General features: G+C 42.5%; 1 protein-coding gene across 6 annotated transcripts in view; it reads right to left on the bottom strand.

Moving 5' to 3' along the window:
• The window catches only part of Inpp4b (inositol polyphosphate-4-phosphatase type II B), a 762,195-nt gene that overhangs the window by 223,833 nt on the left and 512,573 nt on the right, over positions 1 to 25,789 (bottom strand). For 5 of the 6 annotated variants that reach the window (XM_026777265.1, XM_026777268.1, XM_013354610.2 and 2 more), the window contains 2 exons: positions 19,657 to 19,707; positions 6,926 to 7,005 (listed from right to left, as the gene is read on the bottom strand). In XM_026777265.1, coding sequence (XP_026633066.1) covers positions 6,926 to 7,005; positions 19,657 to 19,707 — 131 coding nt within the window. The remainder of the gene's footprint in view (positions 1 to 6,925; positions 7,006 to 19,656; positions 19,708 to 25,789) is intronic. The other variant, XM_026777269.1, reaches the window with a different exon arrangement.

Here is a 25,789-nt window from a genome sequence, read left to right as displayed (position 1 = left end):
AGAGAGAGAGAGAGAGAGAGAGAGAGAGAGAGAGAGAGAGAGAGAGCAGCCTGACCCAGGAGACTTGAGTGACCACAGGGAAGGGACTTGACCCCAACTCCTCCTGCTCCCTCACTGTTCCCTGATAAGAAGTAAAGGAAGACTTCCTGTTGAGTAGAAAAGATGCTCTCAAAAGTATCATCGAGCGGGGAAACTTCCACTCAGCCCTGGAAAGATGAGCAGAAAGCTGGGATAAAGTACAAATACTCTCCTGTGAGAAAATGGAGAGAACTCCCAATGTGAGTGCCCTGTCACAAACGGGTTCCAAGAAGAACATCAAGTGCCAGTTTGAAGATCCCGTCCCATCCTCATAATAACAGAGCGCAAACCAACACATTACAAAGAAAATGCACTGCCTTTGGAAGAAGCCCTGGGTGGACAAGATCCAGTCTCCCTCCTGCAGCAGCTGTGGAAACTTAGGAAATCAAGCTGCTGCTCATACATTTGCTCATCTATAAAATAGAAAAATATCTATCTAGTCATTTAGAAAATGGAATAGCACGACCAATGAAGATGCCTCCTCTGTGGAGATCTGTGAAGGTGCCAGAGCTGCAGGAACCTGGTGTAAAGTTCCCTGCAAACAGGTCAGAGGTCAGCAGAGGACTGGGAGGGGGAGGCTCTGGGAGAGTGCCATGCAGTCAGTGCTTTAGGAGACAGGTCTTGCAAGCACAGCCTCTGCTTCACCCTGCTGCGGGGTTGCCGCTGACTCATGCAAGCTCCAGCAGTCTCACTTCCTGAGATAAGCATGCAGCATCCTGATGCGCTTTTGGGGACTAGTACTGTGTGTGATTTTTACTTTTGTTGCCAAAGGAGCAATGAAGTACATGCCATTCCTGCTGTCTATATCTCTGCAGATGTACCCCATAATATTCAGTATTATTCTTCTTTAAAAGTAGCCAGAGATGCCATACTCTCCCAGAAAGCAGACTTGTGAGTGAAAGCTCATTTATATTAACATATTTTTTAACATTTTAGACATGAGTAACATTGAGTTTTGTGGAACCAGCAGGTAGTTCTGTCATAATCATAATTTATGCTCAGGCAAGAAAGCTGATTTAAAGGCTAATAAAAGAGACAGAGACCCACTTTGGAGCACCGAACAGAAATTTCAAGGTCCAAATCAGGAGCAGAAGGAGAGAGAGTACGAGCAAGGAACTCAGGACCGCGAGGGGTGCACCCACACACTGAGACAATGGGGATGTTCTATTGGGAACTCACAAGGCCAGCTGGCCTGGGTCTGAAAAAGCCTGGGATAAAACCGGACTTGCTGAATATAGCGGACAATGAGGACTACTGAGAACTCAAGAACAATGGCAATGGGTCTCTGATCCTACTGCACATACTGGCTTTGTGGGAGCCTAGGCAGTTTGGATGCTCACCTTACTAGACCTGGATGGAGCTGGGTGGTCCTTGGACTTCCCACAGGTCAGGGAACCCTGATTGCTCTTCAAGCTGATGAGGGAGAGGGACTTGATCGGGGGAGGGGGAGGGAAATGGGAGGCGGTGGCTGGGAAGAGACAGAAATCTTTAATAAATAAATAAACGGAAAAAAAAGAAGACAGAGAACCTAGGGAGATAGGGTCTCCCCATCTTTCTCAGGGGATAAAGCTCTCTCTATGCAAGTATGAGAACCGGAGTTCAGACCCTCAAAACCCACTTGAAAGTCAGACATGTGTGGCAGGACATGTTAGGGTAACCGGAAAGAGTCTGGGATAGAGTAAAGGGCGAGAGTAGCGTGGTCTACGCTGAAATAAATGTAAATCTTAACCCCGGATCTAGCTGCTCGTGAAAATCACAATCCGTTCCTCACTACTGCCCTGGAAGTTACTTCTCTTGCTCCTGGATGAGAAGCATGGTAAGGGAGGAAGGTTTATTTTGGTTTACAGTTGAGGGGCTCTGTCCATCACAGCAGAGAAGGCCTGGCAGCAGGAGACCAAGCTTGTTGTTACCCAGCGTCAGTGAGGAAGCACAGAGTGGATAGGAAATGATTGTGTTTGTGGAGATTCAAGACCCTCCCCTTGTGGCCATATCCTCCAGCAGGGCTCCACCTTCTAATGATGACACAGCAGCCCAAAACAGCGCCATCAACTGGGAACCACCCGCGCAAACACACGAGTCTATGGGGTGCATTCCACACTGCCACAGCAACACACAGTTGGTCTTATGCTTAGACTATCATAGTCACCGATTTACATAGATTCCACCTAGATGTAAATCCTTGGTACTAATCTTTTAAAAAAAAAGCCATGAAGCAATTAAAAATATATACGAAGAAGCCACCATGGCAAACAAAATTTCTACCCAATATCCATTTGCAGAAGCTCTGCTCTGCTTCAGGCATACAAAATTGTACTTCGTGATAGAATATCAAAAAAATTAAGGCCCCAAATTGTGGAGTAGATGTCAGAGAAAAAAGTAAGGATTTTACGAAGGCTGTAAGCTTCCTACAAGGTAGTAGACTAGAAACAAAACATACTAAAAAATGAACTGAGTTCTATTCTTCTGTATATAGCCAGCAGCCATGGGAGCTCAAGGAAGCCAATGTAAAACAGAAATGCGTTGCGTGAAGTAAAGAAGCTGGTGCATAGAAAGCATCGAATGTAGAGCTTGCACGGAGTGTCTGCTTAATAGATTATTTATTAAGCATGCTCTCAATATCAACTGCAAATTAGTAATGGCTTTTCCTTTCTCAAGAGCCTGTCACTGTTGTTAGTGCGTACAAAACCTCAGCGTTGCTAACTGCATACAGGCTGAACGGCAGTGCACACTGAGGAAAGTCAACAACCAAGCCCAGGAAAGTCTGAAACTCCCTTCTGCCCTTCTCCCTCTGAAAAATTTCACCTTTTTAATTGCTTCACATTGTTGCTACTCTGCCACAGTAAAACGGTGAGATTGTTTTCCTAGCCCTACTCAGTAATAGATCTATTTCCCACCCTGTTATTACTAAATGATACGAAACACTACAGTTCTCCTAAGTCCTACTTAGATGGCCTCAAAGGTTTACGACAGACTAGAAGAGCATATGAATGCCAGGTACGTGGGTAGCAAACCATGCTCAGTTGCTACAGGTGTCCACATTTCTGAGGCTGATTGGAACAAGTGTTATTATTTCCCTCAGTCTTTTGAACCTGGTTTCCACTTTCTGCCACCATGGCTAACATATCTGAGTTCCCCACAGCATCTAATATTCATTTACTTATTACCTATTGTAAAACTAGGATTCTGTGAGCAGGAAATCAGAAAAAGACGAACCAGTGAAGAAATGGCACTGTCTCCAAGTCCTTGCTATAGCGCAGTCACAAAGTATACACTACATGTGACATTTCATCCTGGGTCCAGATGTCTCTTGTTGACAAGAGCGCATCTGTGAAATCAGCGACTCTCCAGCCAGAAGAGAGCAAGTTCAGATCAACTCTTTCTCGTTTAAGAACATTATAACCTAGGAAAAGATGCTAAATTGTTTGCCACTTCTGATGGATTTATGGGATGGATTAGACACATCGTTGGCTAGTTTGATAAGGATCAGAAGAGCTACCTCCAATCCACTCTCAGCACGGAGCACACAACTGTATTTTTGGTAGTGTATTTTCTGATAACTTTAGTTACGAATGTAAGATTATTCAATATCTGTCACAATTAAAGTTATAATCTGCTGTAAAAGAAATCTGTATCAATTGTATGATGTACAGAAGTCAGGAAGGCAGAGCAGCACTCTGGGCAACAGCACCAGCAAACAGAATTAACATATAAAAGAAGTGGGGAGATGGGAAAGCATATAACTCCCAAAACATCCAATTCACTTTTTTTTTTTTTGGTTTTTTGAGACAGGGTTTCTCTGTGGCTTTGGAGCCTGTCCTGGAATTATCTCTGTAGACCAGGCTGGTTTCAAACTCACAGAGATCCACCTGCCTCTGCCTCCCGAGTGCTGGGATTAAAGGCGTGAGCCACCACCGCCTGGCAACCAATTCACTTTTTAAAAAGGTATGGCAGTCAAAACAAAATAAGGACAATCAGTCCATGTGGGAAGCTGGAACACTCAGAACTGGTGACCTGTGCTATGAATATTAAGAAGATATATGGGTAGGAACCAGGTTATATATTGGAGGCCTTACCCCAAATATATGTAAACAAATGTTACTCTACAACTATAAAAGACACACACATGAAATTTGAGTCTAAATCTACAAATTGTATTTATGTTTCTTTCTCTTTTAAGTTTTCTATAAGGAAAAAAATATCCAGTGCACTTGGTGTCCAGTACAAAGTCTCTGTGGGAGGAGTCACCCAGAACATGGGCTCCCCACTCTGAGTAGCTAGACAGAATATTAGCATTTGAATTACCTGTTAGCTCCCCAAGGGCCAGAATACACAGTGCGAACCTTCAGGTTTGAGCAAAGTGAAACAAACAAGGCCATAAAAAACATCAGTGAGGCAGAGACAGGCTGATCTCTGTGAGTTCTAGGTCAGCCTGGTCTATAGAGCCAGGGCTGTTACACAGAGAAACCCTGTCTAGGAAATAAATAAACCAAATAATAAAATCAGCGCCTGGGAGAATGTCTGCAAACCTGCCCTTTTTTCTGTGTATGTTTTGTTCTTTGTTTAAAAGCAAAGCTGGAACACAGGAAGAATAGCAGTCATAAATAATCAAATGAATATAAAAGGCAAAACAAAACAACAAAACAAAAATGCTCCTTAACCCTGACCTAGTGTTATTCCAACTCAGAATCCCATGAACAGTCCATCAAAAGAAGATAAATTGCATCAAAAAACAAACAAAACCAATTACAGGTCATGTGCTGGAAATGCAAGGCTAAGGTAAACTAGAATCTGCCTGATCACAATGAAGGGATATAATGATTATGGCAAAAAAAAATAGGATGAAAAATATCAAAACACTCAAAATTAGTATCTTTCCAGAAAATAATTATTTTTGTTATAGCTAATATTTTTCATACAATCAAAATCAAATGACTATGAACTAGAGACATTTAGATCAAAATAGGAAACTTATTTCTCTTTCAGATAATTCTAAAGGTTTTACACCTCTTTTTTATCTCCTTACTGTAAGTCCTAAGTGCCCATCTCTGGCCTCATCTTTGGAGGCCCTGTCCCTGTGCCCGCCAAGCCTTGACCCCTCCCCAGAGGAGGGTCAAGACACTTAGTATTTTCAATTTGACCCTTCTCGCACACTTTTAAAGGCAGCCTCTGAGTTCACTAATTTTTATCTCACTGAAGAGTTCTTAATCCAATCCTTTAAGAGAGAAAGCAGGAGGATCTAGGCAAATCTGAGGTCCAGCCTGGTCTACATAGCAACCTCTAGGGACAGCCAAGGCTACATGGTTAGAGCCTGTCTTCAAAAATGCAAACCCTTCCATCTCAGCCCCTAAGGGCTGCACTATTGTACTGCTTGTTGCAGGTGTGAATGCAAAGGAGTCAAGAAGATGGGAAACAAAGTGCCCTTAGTTGCCCTAGAAAGCTTGGGGCAAGCCAGGCATGGAGATGCATGACTGCAACCCTACACTTGGAAGGCTAAGGCCGGAAAATGGAGAGTTTAAGGCCAGAGCAGGCAAGACCCTACCTTACAAAGGAGAAATAAATAAATAGGCATGCATGCAAACTGTTAATTTTAAGTGAGCTCTATGTTTGATATATTCTGCCACCATTCTCGGGTCTTGGAGCTTAGCCTCAGCTCCTAACCCCATGCTAGGTTAGTATGTTGAAGAGTACCAGCAGCATTGACAGCTAGTCTTTGTAGCTGGCCCGTCCATAATCCAAACCAAAAACAACAGCAAAATTTATTGAGGAAAACATTATCATCCTAGAAAAAAAAATTATGTCTTCCCAGATAAAAAATATTAGCATACCATGTATACAGACACTCTCTGACAGAAGCTAAAGAAATTAGGGCAGCCTTTTCAGAACTTGCACTCTGCTGCCTGGAGAGTATTTATTATATAATGTTATAATACAAATATTATACTTTTAAATCAAAATGCAGACATGATGATCAGAAAATTAAGTAAAAAAAACACATAAATTCAGATTTCACCAAGAGACACAGAATACTTAATGATATATATTGTATAAAAACTAACTACTTAAATTTAATGAAATAAATTGTGGCTTTACGTGGTTCTTTGGGAAGAGAAAATACAACAAATTTAGGGCATTAGACCCTGATAATAATCTCCATGTTTTAGCAGAGCAAGAACTTTGTGAGATTGACAAATAATTATTTCTACAATTTTGTATTCATTTTATATTGCATAAATGCAGAGTGGTGTTCTTTACCTATAGTCATTAAATTTGTTATACATTAGAAATAACAGATTGTTTTCAAATATATTGAAAGTTTTAGAAAGAAATCGTCATTCTGAACTCCTCTTAGTATGAGTATACTCTGCAACTTTGTAAAGGCTGCTCATCTCTGATGTCAAAATAAATTAAGCTCAGAATTAGCCGAGATCTACTGACCCACTTAAATTTATCATTAATAAATAGGATTAATAGAGTAGTGACAACATTGAAAAAAGTCAGCTCCCCTTTCCTATCATAAAGCTACCACGCTGCACCAGACGTATTTCAAGCATAAAAACGGACTCATTGATATAGTGATGTTTTTATTAGAGAAAGTTATTTGATAGAGTGAGCATAGCTTGTATTTGCTTGTTATTCAAAGACTGCTATCACCTACTGCTGACGGAAATGTTTTCCTAACACATACTAATAATTCTGCACCCGGACGGGATCCTGAACATGAACGTGGGCTGCTTGGTGTCCTGCTCTTTATCTTGGAGCCGGTCGGTCGCCTGTGCAAAGTGTGACTCCTCCGGGACAGCCACACCCTGGCTGTCAACCAGATCAGTCTGCAGACAAAGCCACTCACCTCAGGCTCAGCGACAGCAGCTGCTCCTTGGACCTCAGCAGTTCCCCAACTTGAAAACTGGCACAGCCCAGGAAACTCCTCTGAAAATAAGGAAGAACGTTTACCATCGACTCCTGGGACCCTTTCTATGTTTTCGTTCACACACCAATTACACAGAATTAGTTTTGAAAAGAACAAAATACTGAATCAATTAGCCCCCAAATAGTTCACAGACAGGAAGACAGTGCTGAAATACCAACTTGGTTAAAGACAGATCTTGACAGTCTGGGAAGTGAGAAGTAAAGCACAGCAGCCTGGTCTTCCCCACTGATAACTGCCTCCCCACAAGAAAACCAGTGTCAATGAATATGCTAAACTTTCCAAACTCACCAAGATCTCCACTTACTAGAGTTCCTCAAATCACTGGCAACAGCAACTCTGTGTTCAAGATATGAGAAAATCTGCCTCTTGAAGCTATTTTTACATGGGCTCGGCGTGAGTTATAAATAGAAAGACAATATTTCTCCCCATCACACAAGCATTTAGAAGCATTTGCTTCCCTTTGTTTTTTTTTGTTTTTTGTTTTTTTCTTTTCTAGCCAGGGGCAATTTCATCCCAAACACACAAATAAATAGTACTTCTGCTTGATTTTCTAAAATTAGTTTTTAAACATATCACAACCGGGTGTCATGTTTATCAGTAAACATCAGCTATCTACTGCTTTCAACTCAATGTAAAGAATACATTGTATTCTGTAAATGGTTGTTCTTTTCTCTGTCTCAGGGCTGCAGTCTTTTGTCTGTTCCTGGCTATTTCTGATTGGGAAGTGACAGCATTATGGCATGAATACCATAAGGAGTATTCCTCGCCTTCCTCCATGACTAAACACAAAAGTGTCACGTCCATATGGTCCCCTATGCCATTGCTGATGGGCAGCACGTGATGCCCTGTCAGAGGTCAAAAGCACCCTCCCAAACTTCCTCTCGGCACAGCTCTGCTGCCAGACTGTGCCAGAACAAGAGGCTGGAGTGAAGAGCCTGAGACAGTGAAATGCTTTCAGAAGAAAAAAAACAAACAAACAAACAAACAAACAACAGAGAATCATCCCACACACCAAAAGAGGCAGCATGTATACTGAGTTATTTTTGAAAGAAAAAAAGTCTGGTAAGAATTTTGTTTCTGTGTGTGTGTGTGTGTGTGTGTGTGTGTGTGTGTGTGTGTGTTGCCTGTGTATATGTGTGAGTGCATTCAGGTGAGCAAGGAAGCCAGGATGAGGAATCACTGTGAGCTGCCCTCTGAGTTCTGGGAACCATAATCAGTTCCTTTGCAAGAGTAGCCAGGGTTCTTACCTGCTGATCTATCTCTCTAGCCCCAGGTCAAAAATTTTGACCTCTTTTCAAAACTCTACCACAGAGGAGTAGAGTTCAGAAGGGTTTAAAGACACACATCTGGAAACAAAACTTGGTTTTGAAATTGTACACAACTCTATTAATATTAGTTCCAAGTAGGTAACTTGAAGATCAAAATGCTATTATATGCACCCAGTCACCAAGGACTGGAAATTCTGAACTCATATTGCTAGATGGAAAAATACTGAATCAAACCAGAGGACCTAAGGAGCAGCGCTGTAAGCATGAATGGAAGCTGAAGACAAGCATCAGGAGCTTTATGAACAGAATACAAGAGCAGAGGACACAGGAGCTCACAGAGGCACTTAAACTCCCTCCTCAGAGAGCAGACACGACAGAAGGCACTCTCTCCCAACCTCACTGTGGGTCGCTACTCAGAGCTTTGTTTCTCCATTTACATTGAACACCACATGGTATATTCAAATGACTTATCTTAAACCCCTGCAAATAACTGAGATTTCAAGTTCTACAAAGATGATGATTTTCTGTGATACTCTGCTGAATACACACACTAGACATGGGAACAAAATGCTAACTGGCCACAGATGAACGGATGAGGGACCGACAGACCCCAGTTTCCAAGTAAATGACGCATTTATTTATTTTAAGAAAAGATCTCAACCAATAGCCTAGAAATTACTACATAGCATGGGGTACCCATGAGTATACAATTATCCCCCTGTCTCAGGCTCCTAAGAGTTGGAATTACAGGCATGTACCAGCACAGGCAGCTCAACCACGTTTTTTGATACATGTGAGAGACACACAAATTTTGTGAGTATTTATAAATCATTGTACCTCACAAAAATGAGAGTAAATGAGAACCATGGTGTACAGATAATACAGCAAAACACAGTACAGCAATTTGAATCTTTGTAAATATTTAATTTGCTTTTGTTTTTAAAAAAATCCTGGAAATGTCTGTTTTGGGAACTAGGTATATGTAAGTGAATGCAGGCTTCCCTGGAATTCTGGATTCCCTTGGAGTTACAAACAATCATGAGCTGCCATGCGGATTCTGGAAATAAAACCTTAGTCTTCTGAAAGAGGAGTAGGTGCTCTTAATCAGTAAGCCATCTTTCTAGACTACACTCCAAACTTAAAAATATATCTATTTCACCTTCTCTTTCACTGGTAATTAGGGGTTTTAACTTAAATTCCCATATCCCATTCTATTCATTATTCATTTCCCAACAAAATTCTCAACAGATCATGAATTTCACAAAACACTTGACTTTCTAAGCTTGTTTTAATGCACGCTTTAAAACTGTGGAGGTCTGGAGGAATGCAGAAAAAGGAATACACACCATACTAACATGGTGGTCTTTTTAGCCACAAAGTAGCAATTGCCCCAGACTTGAATTTTGCAACTAGAGGCAGGTGGAACAGCTAATTTTAGGGATGAGCTATGGACACACCATAAGGCACAGCTCAAGCAAGACTAGTGACCACAACAAAGGACTGTCTCTGTCTCCTGGACCAGAAGCAGACCTGTAGCTGGTCAACCTCAGAGACAGCCCCAAGGTTGTTAACAGGGGTTCCTGTGTCATGCATTATTCTGAGCCAGTGTGCCAGGGACAACGACCCTGAGGCAAGCATTCCCATCATAATTGCCCACCCCTCATCTTTGCCTGTGCTTGGGGAGAAGCTTGAGAGTTAAGAGAGACATGAACGAGAGACAACTGATAGAGTCGGAGGGCATCTGGTAAATACTGAGATTCTCCGTGTTTATTTCTCATTGGCATTGTATACCCAATCCAAAGAGGAGGGGGAAGACAAAAGGCTTCTTTTACCAAGATACAATGAACAGAGTAGTTACCTTCTTAAGACCCAAAGCATCAAGTAACCACACCCTAGGTCAAAACATCCACTTAGTAGCCACACCATAGGTCAATAACCTCGAGGGAACAAGAATAGCCCTGAACTCTCGACCTTAGTCAAGGTGGAATAGACCCACTTCCGTGGGCTCCCACATGGGCCAGGCTTGATCTCAGGCTTAGTCTGGCATTTCAGAGCTTTACAAAATAAGACTCATTAAAAATTAGTATTGGTAAAGGCCTGATAACATACTTGGCAAATGAGATGAGAAGTCACCCAGTTACAAAAGTTTATATTATCCAATGCCTAATTTTATCTAGGGACTTGTTATTGAATGAAATAAACGATCAAAAGGTCCAATTTTGTTAAATTTTCTTTATTAACATTCTAATTAAAAGATAAAACTTCCCCTTTCTCTTTCCTCCTTCCAGTCCTTCCCACATCCCTTCCTTCTAGTCCCTTCCATGCTGCCTTACCCTCAAAATGACAGCTTATTTTACTTTATCATTATCCATATGTATGTATACATGTATCAACATGCATATACACATAAACATGCATGATATCCATGGAGAGGGGAGAAACAACATACAATGCTAATGTAAAACCATAGTGATACAGAGCTATATCTGTCCATATATACTTTATATATATGTGTGTATATGCTCTGTTATAACATTGTAACAACAAATAAAAGAAGAAATATATATAAAATGATGAAGGTGGGTTTTGTATCTTATCTGTTGCTTTCATTGGTTAATTAATAAAGAAAAATGCTTGGCCCTGATAGGACAGAAAATTAGGTAGGCAGAGTAGACAGAACAGAATGCTGGGAGAAAGAAGCTGAGTCAAGCAGTCCCCATGATTCTCCCACTCCAGACAGACGCAGGTTAAGATCTTTCCTGGTAAGCCACCTTGTGGTGTTACACAGATTTTTAGAAATAAGTTAGATCAATATGTGAAAGCTAGCCAATAAGATGTTGGAACTAATGGGCGAGGCAGTGTTTAAAAGAATACAGTTTCCGTGTAATTATTTCGGGGCATAAGCTAGTTGGTGGCCAGGAGCCGGGCGGCAGGAATGCGGCCCACAGCTCCTTCAACAATAAAATAGATCGCAAATTTCACAAGACCCTTAACGTTGTAAGCTTGTTCAACTTGTGCTTTGAAATTCTTTACGTCTGGATGACTTTAGCATGAAGCAATCTATACATGCCATGATATTATGGTAGCCCTTTTAGCAACAGGTAGCAATTGCCATATATATTTGTGTATTTATTATTATGCATTTATGTATTACATATGAACAAATACATAAATACAATTTTATAATATATATAATATGTGTATTTACTTGTGCTGCATTTATTTTTATTTGTGTGGATATGGTTTCAGGGCTGACCACTTCACACTGGATTCTCCAGCCAGGGAGCTCATCCCTGGAAAAGGCTAATTCTGCCTCTCCGAGCCATCATTAGTTGTCTGTAGCTCTCTGTTTAGAGGTGGGGGCCTATGTAGCACATCTGCTAATCTGTCATGGTTCAAGTCTATTTCATGGATCATTTATTTGGAAGTCAGGCAGTCACACAGCAGACTTTCTGGTCACATTTCTAAGACAGGCAGTCACACAAACAGTCCTCTAGTTATCACAGTCTTTCTGCCCCTCTTCCATGACGCTCCCTCAGGTTCCAATTTTAAAGTAGTATGTAATTGTTTTACACTGTAACACCAAACAGGATAATTGCCTATATATCTAAATTCTTGCATGTTTCTGTTATTGTTATTTGTGTAAGTCAACATAGAATCCTCCTAAGCCCTAATTCCCAGATAGAAACAAACTGTCCACCTATGTGAACATTCACTGGAGACATGGAAAGAGAATAAATTAGGAAAAAAAAAATCAGGCTTCTCTTTTTCTGAGATCTGAACATCCACAGAGAGGGGGAAATGGTGCACAATGTTAATGTAAGCAATACTGATACAGAGCACTATCTCAATCATAAATCATTGTGTAAGGAGAGCAGAAAGAGCATTATTGACACTGACACAGGTATTGAGAGGATACACCCACGGGTCTGGCATTTAGAGGTGTCTTCTGACCACCCAAAGTTCTGTGGGAAAGACAGAGTATTTGAAGGAGAAGGGGAAGAAGGAAGATGGTAAGGAGGAAGCTGGAAGGAAGAATGGAGGGCTAGGGCGAGAAGGGACAGAGGATGGGGAGAGAGACAAGAAGCCAGAGAAAGAGGAGGGGAAGAAGGGGGGAGGGAAAGAAGAGGAGGAGGATGGCTATTACTATTCAGTTGAAAAGTATCTACAGCACAGATATTTTCAAAAGTAAAAATTTGACTCAGGTGAAATCCAATGAGAAGGAATCTAAATATGATAAAAATGGAAGATAGAAAGTCTGTGATGCCCTGTGCAGCTGCTACGGTTGAGAAAATATTGCAAATGACAATTTGCTCACATTTGTGTTAAGACATGTGAAACATTTACAAGAAGTTAGAGCTCATTAAAGCACTGTCTGTAAGCACAGGGAATTGCTGGAGTCCATAAGAATGAACCATCTTGCACACAGCCCCAGTAGTTAATGTTTAGGGAGCCACTTTAGACCAGGTTAGAGCTCTGATCTCTTGCTCTTTATCCAGCATCTTTTCATCCGCCGTATGCTGTGCCTAGATTCCAGGGCAGTGCCAGGTGGCAATTCCTGTCCTGATAGACTCTTTGTTCATAGCTCTGAGCATCCTTGTCTGCTCATGACAACAAGTATCACCCTGGAGAAGATGACTATTAAAACAGGCAGCACGTCGTTTCAGTCACTTATCGCCTGGAGAGTAATAGCCAGGTGAGAAAAGAGGACATCAGTGGCTATTCCTACACAGGGAATGTGATGTGGGATTCCCCTCTGTTTGAAAAGGAATTCTAGACACACAAAAAAACAAAGTTTAGGCACATTTTCCCCCTTGAATGGGCAGCATGCTGTGGCTCCCTTAGGAGAGATTTTCCTGATTCAGCAGTAACAGGAAAAAAAAGCCACAGCTGTTTTGAAAAGCCAACTTTCTGAGCCATGCTGCCAGCATGACCTCTGGCTCTTTCAGGAGACAGAACATTTGGATGGGGTTTGTGAGCAACGTGCTATGGCTTGCTCGGTGGCAACATGGACTGCATGGACCAGCTGTGTGACTAGAGATGGGATATTGTGCATGGCTCTAGGAGGTGGCAAGCAGTTTCACCATGCTAGGCTGGGAAGGACAAGAAGGCAGTGCCATATTTCCCCTAGCAATGGCACAAGTTTTTAAGAAGCGCTTAGCATTTTTAAGAAGTGTTCCTGGACAGTAACAGATACACAATAGGATAGATTCAGACACAAAAGACCTCTAAATGGGTCATAGTGTTGGATAAATGTCTGTAGGCTTGGGAGGGAGAAGAAAAAGAGTATAGAGAGTTATAAAAAGAAGTAAATGGTTTATTAAAAAAGGTTAAGTCTTTAAAGAGACAGAGTACAGACAGTTGTAGATTACAAGGCGTAAAGAAAAATAAGTTTTGTAAAGACGAAAAATTCACAGAGAGTCTGGATTATGTATATTATCGTGTTTTCTTTGAATTTTTTGACTATGAAGGAGCTAAGTACAGAGAGACATTTCATTATGTGGGCTGTTAAACTAAACCAGCATGTATATTACTTGACTTCAGAATTGGGTCTAAGGATATGTTGCTTTGGAAAAGAGGTTCTTCTTTTGTTTCCACAGAGGATGAGAACCTGTGGATTACTTCTAGACTAATATGGTTTGATGTGCCATGATACCCTGAAAGGTTGCTGTGAGTATACCCCCAAAAATACTTCACCCAATAAACAGCAGGAAGAAGTCTGGAGGAGAACTATGCCCATAGTCCCAAATATTGCCTATAAATGTTTGTTTACATTTGAAGGGGGATACGCTATAGAGATTTGCATTGGTATGGATCATGGTTTATTGATACAAGTTTAAGGTTAATTTTGTTATACTGTGTATATGTATTTCTGATCTTGATTAAGGTATTGTGTTTGTGCAGCTCATTTAGAAATGTAATGTATTACTAAGAAATATAGGTTAATAGATAATTATCTATAATAGTCAAGCTTGTAGTCATGTTAGTTAGATTTTCTAGATATATTCAGAGATATATTTCAGGTGGATAGGCATTCTTCAAACCTTTCAAAGACTACAGAATATGGCATTTAAAATGTTTAATAATTTAGGACACATCTGCTCCTGGCAGCACCAATCTACTTCAAGAGGATGATGGGCATTGAAGAGGCTCCTCATGGAGTTGGTTAGCCATTTGGGCAAGAAACTGCTCTTGCCTGGACTCCTTGATGAACTGGACATGCAGGACTCACAGAGAGAGGACTGCTGAACTTGCCTAAAGGTGAGATGTCCTTCAGGGTTCCTGCTTCATGAAAGAGTCTGCCAGACATTCTGCAGGACACAGAAAAAAAGTGACTGACAAACTGCCAATATAGGCGGAACTATCTTTGAAATTTCCTGTTTCACGGAGAAGTCTGTTGATACTAATGGGCCTGTAGGCTGAAGATGGGTACCCCATTGGTACAGAAGAACTTTGGGTGACTGTCCAGGTAGCAAGATGTCTCTGTCAATTTTAGAGTTTTGGAAGTTGCTTATAATGCATTTCCTGTTTATTTAGGTAATATTGTATCCTTCTGGAGTCTTTGGTGGAGTTGAAGAATAGATAGTAATAATATAGTTTTCCTTAGTTATGATAAAAGATAAAAGATATAAATATTGTAACTGTAATTCTTGCTTGATAACTGTTTATATAATTTTACTATTTTAAAGTTGAAACCTACCTTTTTATTTAAACAGAAAAGGGGAAGTGATGTGGGATTCCCCTCTGGATGCTGTGAATACCATTGGTTAATAAAGAAACTGTCTTGGGCCTGCACAGGTAATAGAGGTAAGCAGGAAAATTCTGGGAGAAAGAAGGCAGAGTCAGAGAGAAGCCATGTAGCCCTCCCAATGACAGAATCCAAAACTTTAGCCAGTAAGCCACAGCCACGTGGTGATACACGGATTAATAGAAATGGGTTAAATTAATATGTAAGAGTTAGCCAATAAGAAGCTAAAGCTAATAGGCCAAGTAGTTATTTAATTAAAACCATTTCTGTGTGATTATTTCGGTTTCTCGGCAGCCAGGAAACAAATAAGCAGCCTCCTCCAACAGGAATGTGGGGCCAAAAGTTTATCCTGATGTGCTCTGTAGGAACTGGGAGCATGATGTAGACAGACAGCTCACCAGATCTGAAACCTGGTACTGTATGTCCACAGTGGCTCTCCTGATTACTATTGAGAAAGCTGGCTGAGGCACAGAACCACCACAATGCCACAATCTGCAGAGCTCCGTCATGAAGGCTTGTCTCACAGGCTCTCACTCAGAGGACAGTCCTTTATCCACTAGTTAGGTAGTTCCCCTCCCAGTTTCCAAGAGCAGCATGGAACTGTTATCCACTTTGCTTTGCTACTAGTTCAATAGCTTAACATGTGACTATTCCAAGGGAAGGGATCAATAAAACGTAAAATTGTCCACTGGGTTTAGAAAACTCAGCATGGAAAATAGAAACACAGAGTATAACTTTGTTTTATATTGAGCATATTTTTAAAATATTATTTTTCATATAGTGAGTTAAATAAAATACAATTAATTTAGTCTGTTTCTTTAAATTATTTTAAAACATAGCTACTAGTTATTTTTTTTTAAATGCCATATGTGAAAAAAAACTTGCTTGTTACTCATTTAAGTTTGGCTGGACACAGCTACATTGCAGATTAAGTGCATTTGTAAAAGATGCTTTGACTTTTCTTATAAAGCCATATGTATATGTACAATTTTATAGCCTGGGTATTTTTTTTTTTACTGTCGACCATAACAATATGGTTGCATGGTGTCTCACTCCATAATAAGAACTGCTCATATTGAAAAAAAATCATAAAGAAAAAGATAGAGGTTACTAAGAGTTTATGAATAACCCCAAGCCTAAAGAGTATTTTGTGATAGGTCATCTACTAAATAATTATTGTTATGAATACAGTCTAAAAGGCCTAAGGGCACAAATTGGCATCTATTTGACTAAACTACCAGGAAAAGTCTTGAATACATCCAGTAAATGTTGTTTAAGGATGCTCAAAAATACATAGAACACAATTGTGGCTATCCCAGGGAATACAGCTTATGTCGGGATAAGTGTTCTTAGTACATTATAAGGACAGAGTCTCTATTAGCACTATTGGCCAATAGTTTAACCTCTCAAACCCTTCAGTAGTGTTCAATAAATATCCTGAAGATGGATGGGATGTGTATTAAACAGTGACCCTTCACAGGTGAGCAACGTGTGAGAAATCTTCGCTATTCAGAATGACATGACTTAGTCCAATGTAATTTTTTCTCTGTGTGCGACTGGTTTAGTGATCATGCTTAACAAGTTATTTAAGTACTGACATCATCAAACATGCAAGCTTTTCCCATGTTAGTATGATCATTTCTGGACTCTTCTCTGCTTCCTCTATAATTTGTTCTCTTATGGCTCTAAAAACAAGAGAAAGTAGTTAGTAGACCAACAAGGAATGCTCTTTGATTATTTTAATAAGGAATATAGGCCTTAACCTAGAAATACTGGAGTGGCAAAGTTGAGAAGTCTTTTCTGAAAAAAAAAAAAGTTTTTCTGCCACAAATACAGTGCTTAGGGGTGTGCAAATATACCGAAATCTAATACCTAAATTTTCATTACTAGCAGTTTTGTTCTCTTGTTGTCTAATCAGGAACTATTTCTAGGTTCTCCTTTAAGGACTCAGTTCTTCTCGATACATACAGGGCAGGATATCGAGCATGTCTCCAGGCAGTTCATGTTCTCTAACCAGAAGCAGTGCAGTGACCTGAATTCAACATCTTACTTCTCCACATATGAAGATGAGGAATAGGAAATCAGAAGCAGAAAATGGGGGACAGTCTGGTGTTTAAATTCCTTTTGTGTGCTTATGATACTGGGAACATTTCTCAAGATTAAAAGAAAACAAAGTAAAACAAAGATGCGAACTGACTGCTTCTAGGTCCCCTTGTCATTTCATGCACACTGAATGGCTGATGGTACCACAGCCACGTCACAGAATCTCAACTAAGTCTTTTATTTGGGATTAAAAATTATAGCTGAGTTTTTGCCAAAGAAGGGGACACAATATCAAATGTACCCTATTTCAGGGTCAGGGAACCTCCATTAGAAACCATGGCCCCCAGGAAAGTGCTCAAAGGGAAGAAAGTTAAACAGAATTACCATTCATCTACCCCCAAAGACATCCCATTAACAAAAGTGTAAAGACAACTAGAGTTTCAGGTGTCCTGCTGAGGTGCTGGGTCTATCTCCTAATTATTCTCCAAGAATGTTCTCCAAGTATGTCTATGCCCAAGGCCAGTAGAGTTTTGTCCTAAACAAACAGGTCACTTGTAAAGATTGGAGGAACCAAAACTGTCTTCCTTCTTTAAGGGTGCAGGATGCTCTCCTCTGGGGATCATGGGCAATCTAACGCTGAATGTCACTGGGTTCTGTATAAAGGGGCAGTAGAGAGCTGGCTGAACCAAAGAGAGGACACACCAGTGAAGATGCCTGTGGGGCTTGGATGTACGTAGTAAATGCATAGGAGGTCACATGGGTCAAGCAAGTAACACAGAAGCTGACGCATTGGTACCCACGTGCCTAGAAAGAATCCTAGCAGTAGGAGCACAGGGTGGGAGTGGGGTGGGACAGTGACAGAGCTGACCCTGAGCCACATCCTTCATGGTAGGGAAAACACACAGGGTCCTCTGAGTCATCTTCACTGGGCAGCTAGAATTTCTGTATTAGCCGTGCTAAGGACTCTGGCAGGTGTCCAAACCAGCAAAGAGGGTCAGACCCTCACCTGGGCTAACCCAGTGCAGCCTCTGTCCCCTACTCCTCCATGTCACAGCTTGAGAGTAAGATGGGGACAGATGTGAAACACTGCACTGACTGGCGTTACAGAGATGTGATTGTCATGGAAAAAAGTGGGAAGACGGGCAGAAACATAAAATCAGAGGCTCAATATTAAAAATAAATAAAATGCATCGACAACAAGAACATAACGAAGAAGTCTGTGCACTTAAGTCAAGACGTTAGATCTAAAACATGTGGGCATCGGAAAACAGGAGCAGCCTGGGAGGCGGAGTTAGAGCAGAAAGTTTAGCTCACTCCTTGAACCTCAACAAATAAATGGAACTCTTTAATAAAACACTGCATTAACTATATCAATAGCCAAACTTTTTGGAGTTCTGGGATTTTACGAAGGCAGTCTGGGTGTGGTAAGAGCATGCCCCCCCCTACCCCGGAACTTCATTTGCAGGAGGCTGAATATGACTGTGGACAGGAGGCCAGAAAGTGCAAAGACAGAGCAGCCAGAGATTCAGCAAAGGCCTCCGCTGTGGATCTTCCTTGGCTGGGGAGAACTTGCTAGGCCCTTTCTGAACTAAAGTACAAATAGCTTGTGTGGTCTGAGAACCCACCAACACCAGCAGGGGCAGGAAGTCCTGCGACAGGATCAAGATATAGGCAGAAAAACCAAAGTGAAGATTGCACTAGTCCATGGAAGCATGTCCTCTCTTCTCTGAGAAGCCAGAAGCCCCTGAGAGGAACAAGGGTAAAGAACACAGCACCCCATCGTTCCTTCTCCTCTGTACTAGCAGATGCTCTGTGAGCTGGCATTCTGCTCAGGCAAGTTGCCCTTCAGTGTGTGCTTGAAATATTCCCTTGGCACACTGTCAAGCGGCTGCTTTCAATGAGAGGAAATGAACGGCACCTTGCCCACGCTCCTCAAGCTCAATGGAAGAAGGATGACGGTTCCTGAATGACTTCTAAATAAGCTTTCTGTCATTTATTTTACTCCTCTCTCAGGTAGTGGCCTTGGGGATTCGCCTTGCAGGGCTGTTTATTCAGATTCTGCCACCACCAGCTCTGGCCTGGTTTAAGCAGAAAACACTAGGGCCCCTAGTACCTCCTAGCTCTTTCACCTTCAGCGGGTGAGAGCTGCAGCTCTTCAGGAGTGTTAACCCCGTGGGGCTCATGCTGAGCTGAAAAGCCACAGCAGCCTGCTGCCTGATTCACATCCTAGGAAGCCGGAAGAAGCTTCCTGTCTGAATAGCTCCTGCGCTTTTGCTCACACCTGTAATTTCCCTAGCCCCAAGGAGTCCAGGATCGCTGGCTTACAGTTGCAATTCAGCTGCCTGCAGGAGTGTCTAGGCTTCTCTCTCACCATCTAAACTAAATAAAAAACCCGCTTGAGAGAGAATTACTTTTATTCAAGAGACAAGAGACAGATTCGATTCAACTGAGCAACAAAACAAGGTGACTCCTCAAACAGTCACGGCCTGGTGACTTGACCGCTTTTGTCAGGCAGGCAGGAAGTCCGAGAAAAATCCAAACCATTCACTTACAAATGGCATGTCTATCTTTGGATTATAAAAAGCACCTACCCCAACTTCTGGAGGGGGATCCTTGTGCTCCGGAAGGACACTGGTGCGAATCTACGGAGAAAAACAAACATTTCCTATGTGACTTCTAAATGGAAACTTGGGCAGAAGCTTCACACAGGTCCTGGGCTTCTGTTTTCTTGTTCTCATGTCAGTTCCAACTTGCGAGTTAATCATCAATGAAAACAGCAGCTCCCTGCTATCCACCGCCTTGCAATAAAGCTGCCTTTACAGTCCCAAGGCTTCCTGGCTTTTCCAGTACACAGCTCTGTTGTAATAGGAACGGCGGCAGCTCGATTACCCTCACCCATCTCTCATCGGAAGCAGAGGTCCGCAACACAAGTGAGTCACCTTCTTATCTCCTCAAAAAAACAGCTTCAAAGGTAGGGAGATGGAAAGGTAGGGAGAACTTGATTTCACTCATGGTAAATAAATTGTTCTCTGAACAAGAGCCAAGGCCCAAGCTCCTTCTAGGAGATCCCGTCCCTGTGAAATCTGGGCCCTGTGATAGGACAGTGACATCTGGATGAATTTGAAAAGTAAGTCTCACTCAATGGGAAAAGGATCAAAACCCTGTCCCCAGGAGAAGCTTGCCACATGACTGTTCCAAGTGAACGCGAACCCTTTGGATAGTTAGACATACCTGTTTACAGAGGGGTGTTATCTACCCTTGTTTTCCACTAGAGTTGTAGGGGTATTTTCAAATTATTCCTTCTCATCCTGGCTACTGCATTTTCTGAATCTAATATGTAGCTACTGAGCCTAGTTCTCCTAAGGAAAAGAAAGAGAGAGATCATCTTTCTCACACAAGAGAAAAGGCAGCAAGGCCAAATAAGACTGATGTAAAGGCCTTTGAAATAAAAATGAGACGAGGTGGCTAAATGAATACAGGGCTACACGAAACTGTGACCTGTTCAGCTGGAGAGCAAGTGTCAGCAGGGACGGATGGGAAAGGAAGGACAGACTAGAAGTATGCCGTGGAAAATGTTTCCTGAGGCCGTTCTAACAAAACTGCTTTGGAAGCTCAGACCTGTGAGTCCCTGTGGTTCTCATACTCCTGAGTATAACACGTCAATGGTCCCAAGAAAGGAAGTGGCTACATGACAATACCTAGTCATGTCAAAAAGCTTCATCCAGCTTTTCTGGCTCATGGATCTTTAACACAGTCTCCCTGTCTGAAGAAAGTCACGTGCTGGGCAGAGCATGCCATTTAAGTCCCAGCTTGAGACTATTTCTTATGACAGATCCAGTTCAATCACTTGCACAATGTGTCAGTTATTAAATTGCCAGATTGTTTACCAGTGAGCAAACTTCACTGACAGGAGAGATGCTGAGAGAGCGGACAAGGGCATGATGTGCAGAAGGAACACAGGTCGGAGCGCCTGGAGGAAGGCTCCCTTCCTTGGTAGCTGCTTGACTGTTCTCTCGCCAAGTTCACCATTCAGTCTCATTATCTGAGAACCATCAGCTACCCTCAGAAAGATGGGGAAGATGTGTTAGGGATCATGGAACACGCGCGCACATGTGCGCATGCACATATACACACACACCTTATATGCGATTGTCCTTAAGTATAGCCTTGTTCCTTGTTCCTCTCTTTATAGCTAACTGACAATGAAGGCTATAGATCGCAGGTATTCACATATGTGTAACCCATACACACACATATGCACAAGCTATTCGCCTTCTTTTGCAAAATACTGACTTCCGAAAACATTCTCAAAAGGGAAATACTTGTATTGAAAAAGTGAAAAGTGACAGAATCTGGTGCGACTCAACATGCATAGGACTGCATAAAATAGTTGATTTAATCCATAGTATGTGCATAGAGAGAGAGACAAAGTTAGAATAATATTAGCAATTCAAACATGGTCCACTAAACTCCTATTTTGTGTGATTTTTATTATTCCTTATAAATATGAATAAGCTATAGATGAAGGAAGGTTCTTTATTCCAAGCGACATACATAAAAAATTAAAGATACCATGAATTGGTTTGTTATAGTCTGTGTATGTGTGTTGGGGAGGGAGAGGAGGAGTACAGGAAGACACGGAAAATCAAAATAAAAAAATAATATTTATTTTGATAATAAAAGGCAAAGTGTAGGTTTGTCCAGCATGAAGCATGAGTTGGCACAGTGGATGTTGTGGCACAGCTTTCCTTACAGGCCATGTGTCCTCCTCACATCCCCACTGCTGCATGGAGAATGGTGTTTGGCCAGTGCATAGGAGTCCGCCCTTCTCCGTGGGGCTTCCCTGTCTAGTGGCTGGGACAAATAGAAAACATTCAAGAACAATATAGCAAGTGCCTCGATGGAAATGCGAGTGTTTGCAGAGAGTGTTCAAAGAGAAGATCGAAGACTCTCCCTGTGGCTATCAGGTGAGGCCACAGAGCAATGGCGCTCAGAGCAATGGCGCTCAGAGCAATGGCGCTCAGAGCAATGGGGCTCAGAGCAATGGCACTCAGGGATTTTTCAGCAAGGAACAGCAGAGCGAAGCAGAAGGGTGCAAGGTGATAGCTAGGCTCCTGAGCAAGGGACTTGATTTAAATAGGTTTGGAGGAGATTGGGCCCCCAAATGGATAAGGTCATGATGTTACATAATTGGAACTTTTTCTTTATAGACTTCTTCCAAGGCAACAAAAAATCAGGAAAGACTTTTGGGGCAAGCATTTGAATCACCCTAAAGCCTTCTGGGAGCTCCGAGCCTCTGCCTTTCTGTCTTTGTGCTGGCGTTTTTAACGAAATAGTGTAAGTCACTGATTCTATTGTGCCCCCATCATACCTTGGGGCTGTCCTGGGCTCCAGAGAGGCAGTAAGGAGTGAGGTGCCAGGGAACCAGATGGAAGGCAGAGGAATTGAGAACACAGAGGGGCTGGAATGTGGGAGAGTGCAGGAGTGTGCAGCTGACAACACAGTCCTGAAAAACTTTGGATGTGGCCTCTAGGCCTCTGGCTGAAGCAGATATGGAGCCATGGCTGTTACCACAGCATTTGGAATGTTCCAGTTCCTCACCATGTCATGCCTCCTGAGAATTAACGGTCTTCCCTGGGAATTCAGTTTTTCCTTTTTTGGTCTTATTAACATTTTTTTTTTCCTACTGAGTATCTTCAATCTGCCTCTCCTGAAATTTTCCCAGAACGAAAACAGCAACAAAAGAAATGTTGACCCGACAATACACTCAAGTCCCTCCTGGCTTCTGTCTAGGGGTTTATGACAGCACATCAAGGGAGACCAGTGACGTGTGTGACCTGATGCAAGCCCACACTCTGAGCAGTCTCGCTCATCCTCTAAGTTCACATAAAGCAAATTGCTCTCCTGTCTTTTCTAGCCCTCTGTCAAGCCCACAAATTCAAGGTTCACATACATTAACTTTGAAATGATAAACATAGGTAGTTAACTTTGATATGATAGCCTATCCTAGCAGGCAGGGGGGGAAGCCTGACTCCCTGAAGCTCCCTGAAGACTACTTTGCTAACTTTCAAAGCTTTAAGGAACGGCCGGGATAGGACTCCAATAGGTGAACATAGCACAATCAGGATCAAACCCACAGAGGAAGACTCCAGAAGCTAGTACATCTTCTACAGAACATGGATGCTGCTGTCCCAGGGGCAAAGACGGCTGCATCTTCACTGGTGAGTAGGTCACTAAGCACGTGGCAATGGGCTGTGCTGGGGATACAGAGCCAGCCAAGGAGGTCATGCTGTCAAGAGTCTGTGTCCCTGACTGCATTTCCCGGACCTCAGGTTGGTCCATTTCTGTGCTGGTAGACATGGAAGGAGCAACCTCCTCTAGATGAGCAGAGATGAAATGGAGGGGAAAACTGGAGATCATCTGGCAGGAAAACCCACACAAGGCCCTCCTTCCACCCTTCAGTGCCTGATGCAAGTGTAGAAGTTGGCCCTAGGATCATAAGAATGGGAGAGCTGTCCCTGACCCTCAGCAATTGTAGCATTTGGGAGAGTGGCCCCTACACCTTGCCTGGGCAACACAGTAGAGCTGGCCCTGAAGTTGTAGGCGTGGATGAGCAGACCCTGAGGACTTGAAAGGTAGAGAACTGTCCCTGTCCCTTGCTCATTGCTGCAAGAGGTGATTAGCCAGTGCGAAGCTGGAGAGCTCACCCTGGTGGTAAAGACAGGCAAGAGATGGGGGGGGGGGGCTGACCAATCCTGCAACTACCCAGGCCCAAACTCAGGGTTATTAGTTGACCTGCCTCAACATCCATCCCATCTATGATCTACTGGAGCATGTGAAGGAACCTGACCCACAGGCCCAAAGCTGTAGAATCTTCATGACACAGGGCAACAACAGGAAAACCAAGAGGAGTTCCAATTGTGACCCAGCATCAATAGCATAGCAGAAATCAGAGGCCTCAGATCAGACCAAGGACTCTGTGCAATGAACACTTGCCAGTAAAGATAAATGGACAAAAGGGTTTATGGCATGACACACTGTCATACTACAGCTTCCATGGCAAGATTTTTCCTTTCTGTTTTCTTTTTTCTCTTAAATTTTATTTTATTTTATGCTAGGTGGCGGTAGTGCACACCTTTAATCCCAACACTTGGGAGGCAGAGGCAGGCGGATCTCTGTGAGTTTGAGGCTAGCCTGGTCTACAAAGTGCAGTTCAGGATGGCCAGAACTACACAGTGAAACCCTGTCTCAAAAAACAAAGAAACAAACAAAAACAACCTATTTTATCTTATTGGAAGTGGGTTTTTTATGAGGAATGAATGAATGGGAAATGAATGGGCTCAATATGTATGATATAAAAAACACAAAGAATAAATAAAATTCTTTTTACCAAATTCTTCTCACGCAGCAAATTCTTCTCAAACAATAGATATTTGTCTTCAGAGAAAAATTCATTCCCTTTTACAATCTTATTTGAGCAGGTCAATGTGTTTTCAAGATACTTATCTTTTCTCTTTAATTTAAAACAGACTTAATGAAACTGATAAGAAACTATCAGTATACACGATATGTGAATATTAGTTTCAGTCACGTGATATTTTGGCATATGTAGGCATCAATATATTGCACATTGATTTGTGGTGCTGGGGACAATGCCCTGGGCTTTCCTTGTTGTGCTACTAAACTACAACCCAGCCCTGAAAGGTGCTTATAATGGTCTGTCCTGTCCCTTTAAGAGATAAGCCCTGCTCACCCCACTCCCCACCCTCATTGGCTGAGGCAGGCAGATCTTCCTGCCTGCCTGAAGTTTGAGCTCATTCTTTCCCTTGAAGAGGCAGCTTCTGCCTCATTCTCTTCTCCCCACTTCTCCACTTCCCTTCCATTTCTCTTTCTCTCTTTCTGCTCTTCTCCCTTCTCTGCTTCCCCATTTTTCTCTCCCCTCCATAACCCACTGAATAAATATCCATCCTCACTCTGCACAGCATACCTTTCCATCTTGGCCTCACACCCACCACACAGCTCCCTGCCTGGGAGTTGCTGCTCTCTGTCTCTCACCCATCACGTGGCTCCCTGCCTAGGACCCACTGGCCCTCACTGCCTACAGGTAGGTTGGTGGTTCCCTGCCTGGGACTGGCTGCCTTTGTGGCCCACCATGGTCTTGGGATCTGCTGCTCCATTGCCACTACTCGGGGACCTGAGGTGTGGTCTCATGGCCCACTGTCCACTGCCGCCACTCAGGGACCTGTAGCATTACTGCCACTGTGGCCCCTGGGGAACAGCACCGGTTTACTTAAACCATTACATTGGTGCTTGTGACTCGGCCAGGCTCTCCAAGTTCTGTCACACCTGCGGGTGGGCCAACTGAGGAAACATGGAACCAGGTTTCTTTACAACAGCTCTGCATTCCTTCTGCCTGACCTCTACACACACCAGCAGCTGTGGTGGTGAGTTTTCCCCTTCCAGCCCCCAACCACAGCCTTCACAGCTACAGTTGAACGCTTCGCTGAGATCCATCCCTGGTTGCTTTCCATAGCTAAAAACGTGACCGGATGACCCAGGGTTGGTCCTCTTGCACTAGCAGACACTGTGCAGTACATTTGATTTGGGGGTCCAGGGTCTCTCGGATTTTTCTTTCTCCTTTCTTTTCTTTTCTCTATTCTTTTCTTTTCTCTATTCTTTTTTTTTTTTTTTTTTTTCAGAAGACGGCATACGAGATTAAGCATG

The sequence above is a fragment of the Microtus ochrogaster genome, unplaced genomic scaffold (genome assembly GCF_000317375.1).
Source record: "Microtus ochrogaster isolate Prairie Vole_2 unplaced genomic scaffold, MicOch1.0 UNK51, whole genome shotgun sequence".
Taxonomy (NCBI): Eukaryota; Metazoa; Chordata; class Mammalia; order Rodentia; family Cricetidae; genus Microtus; species Microtus ochrogaster.
The sequence above is the reverse complement of the archived record's forward strand: the minus strand, read 5'-3'. Positions and strand labels throughout refer to the sequence as shown.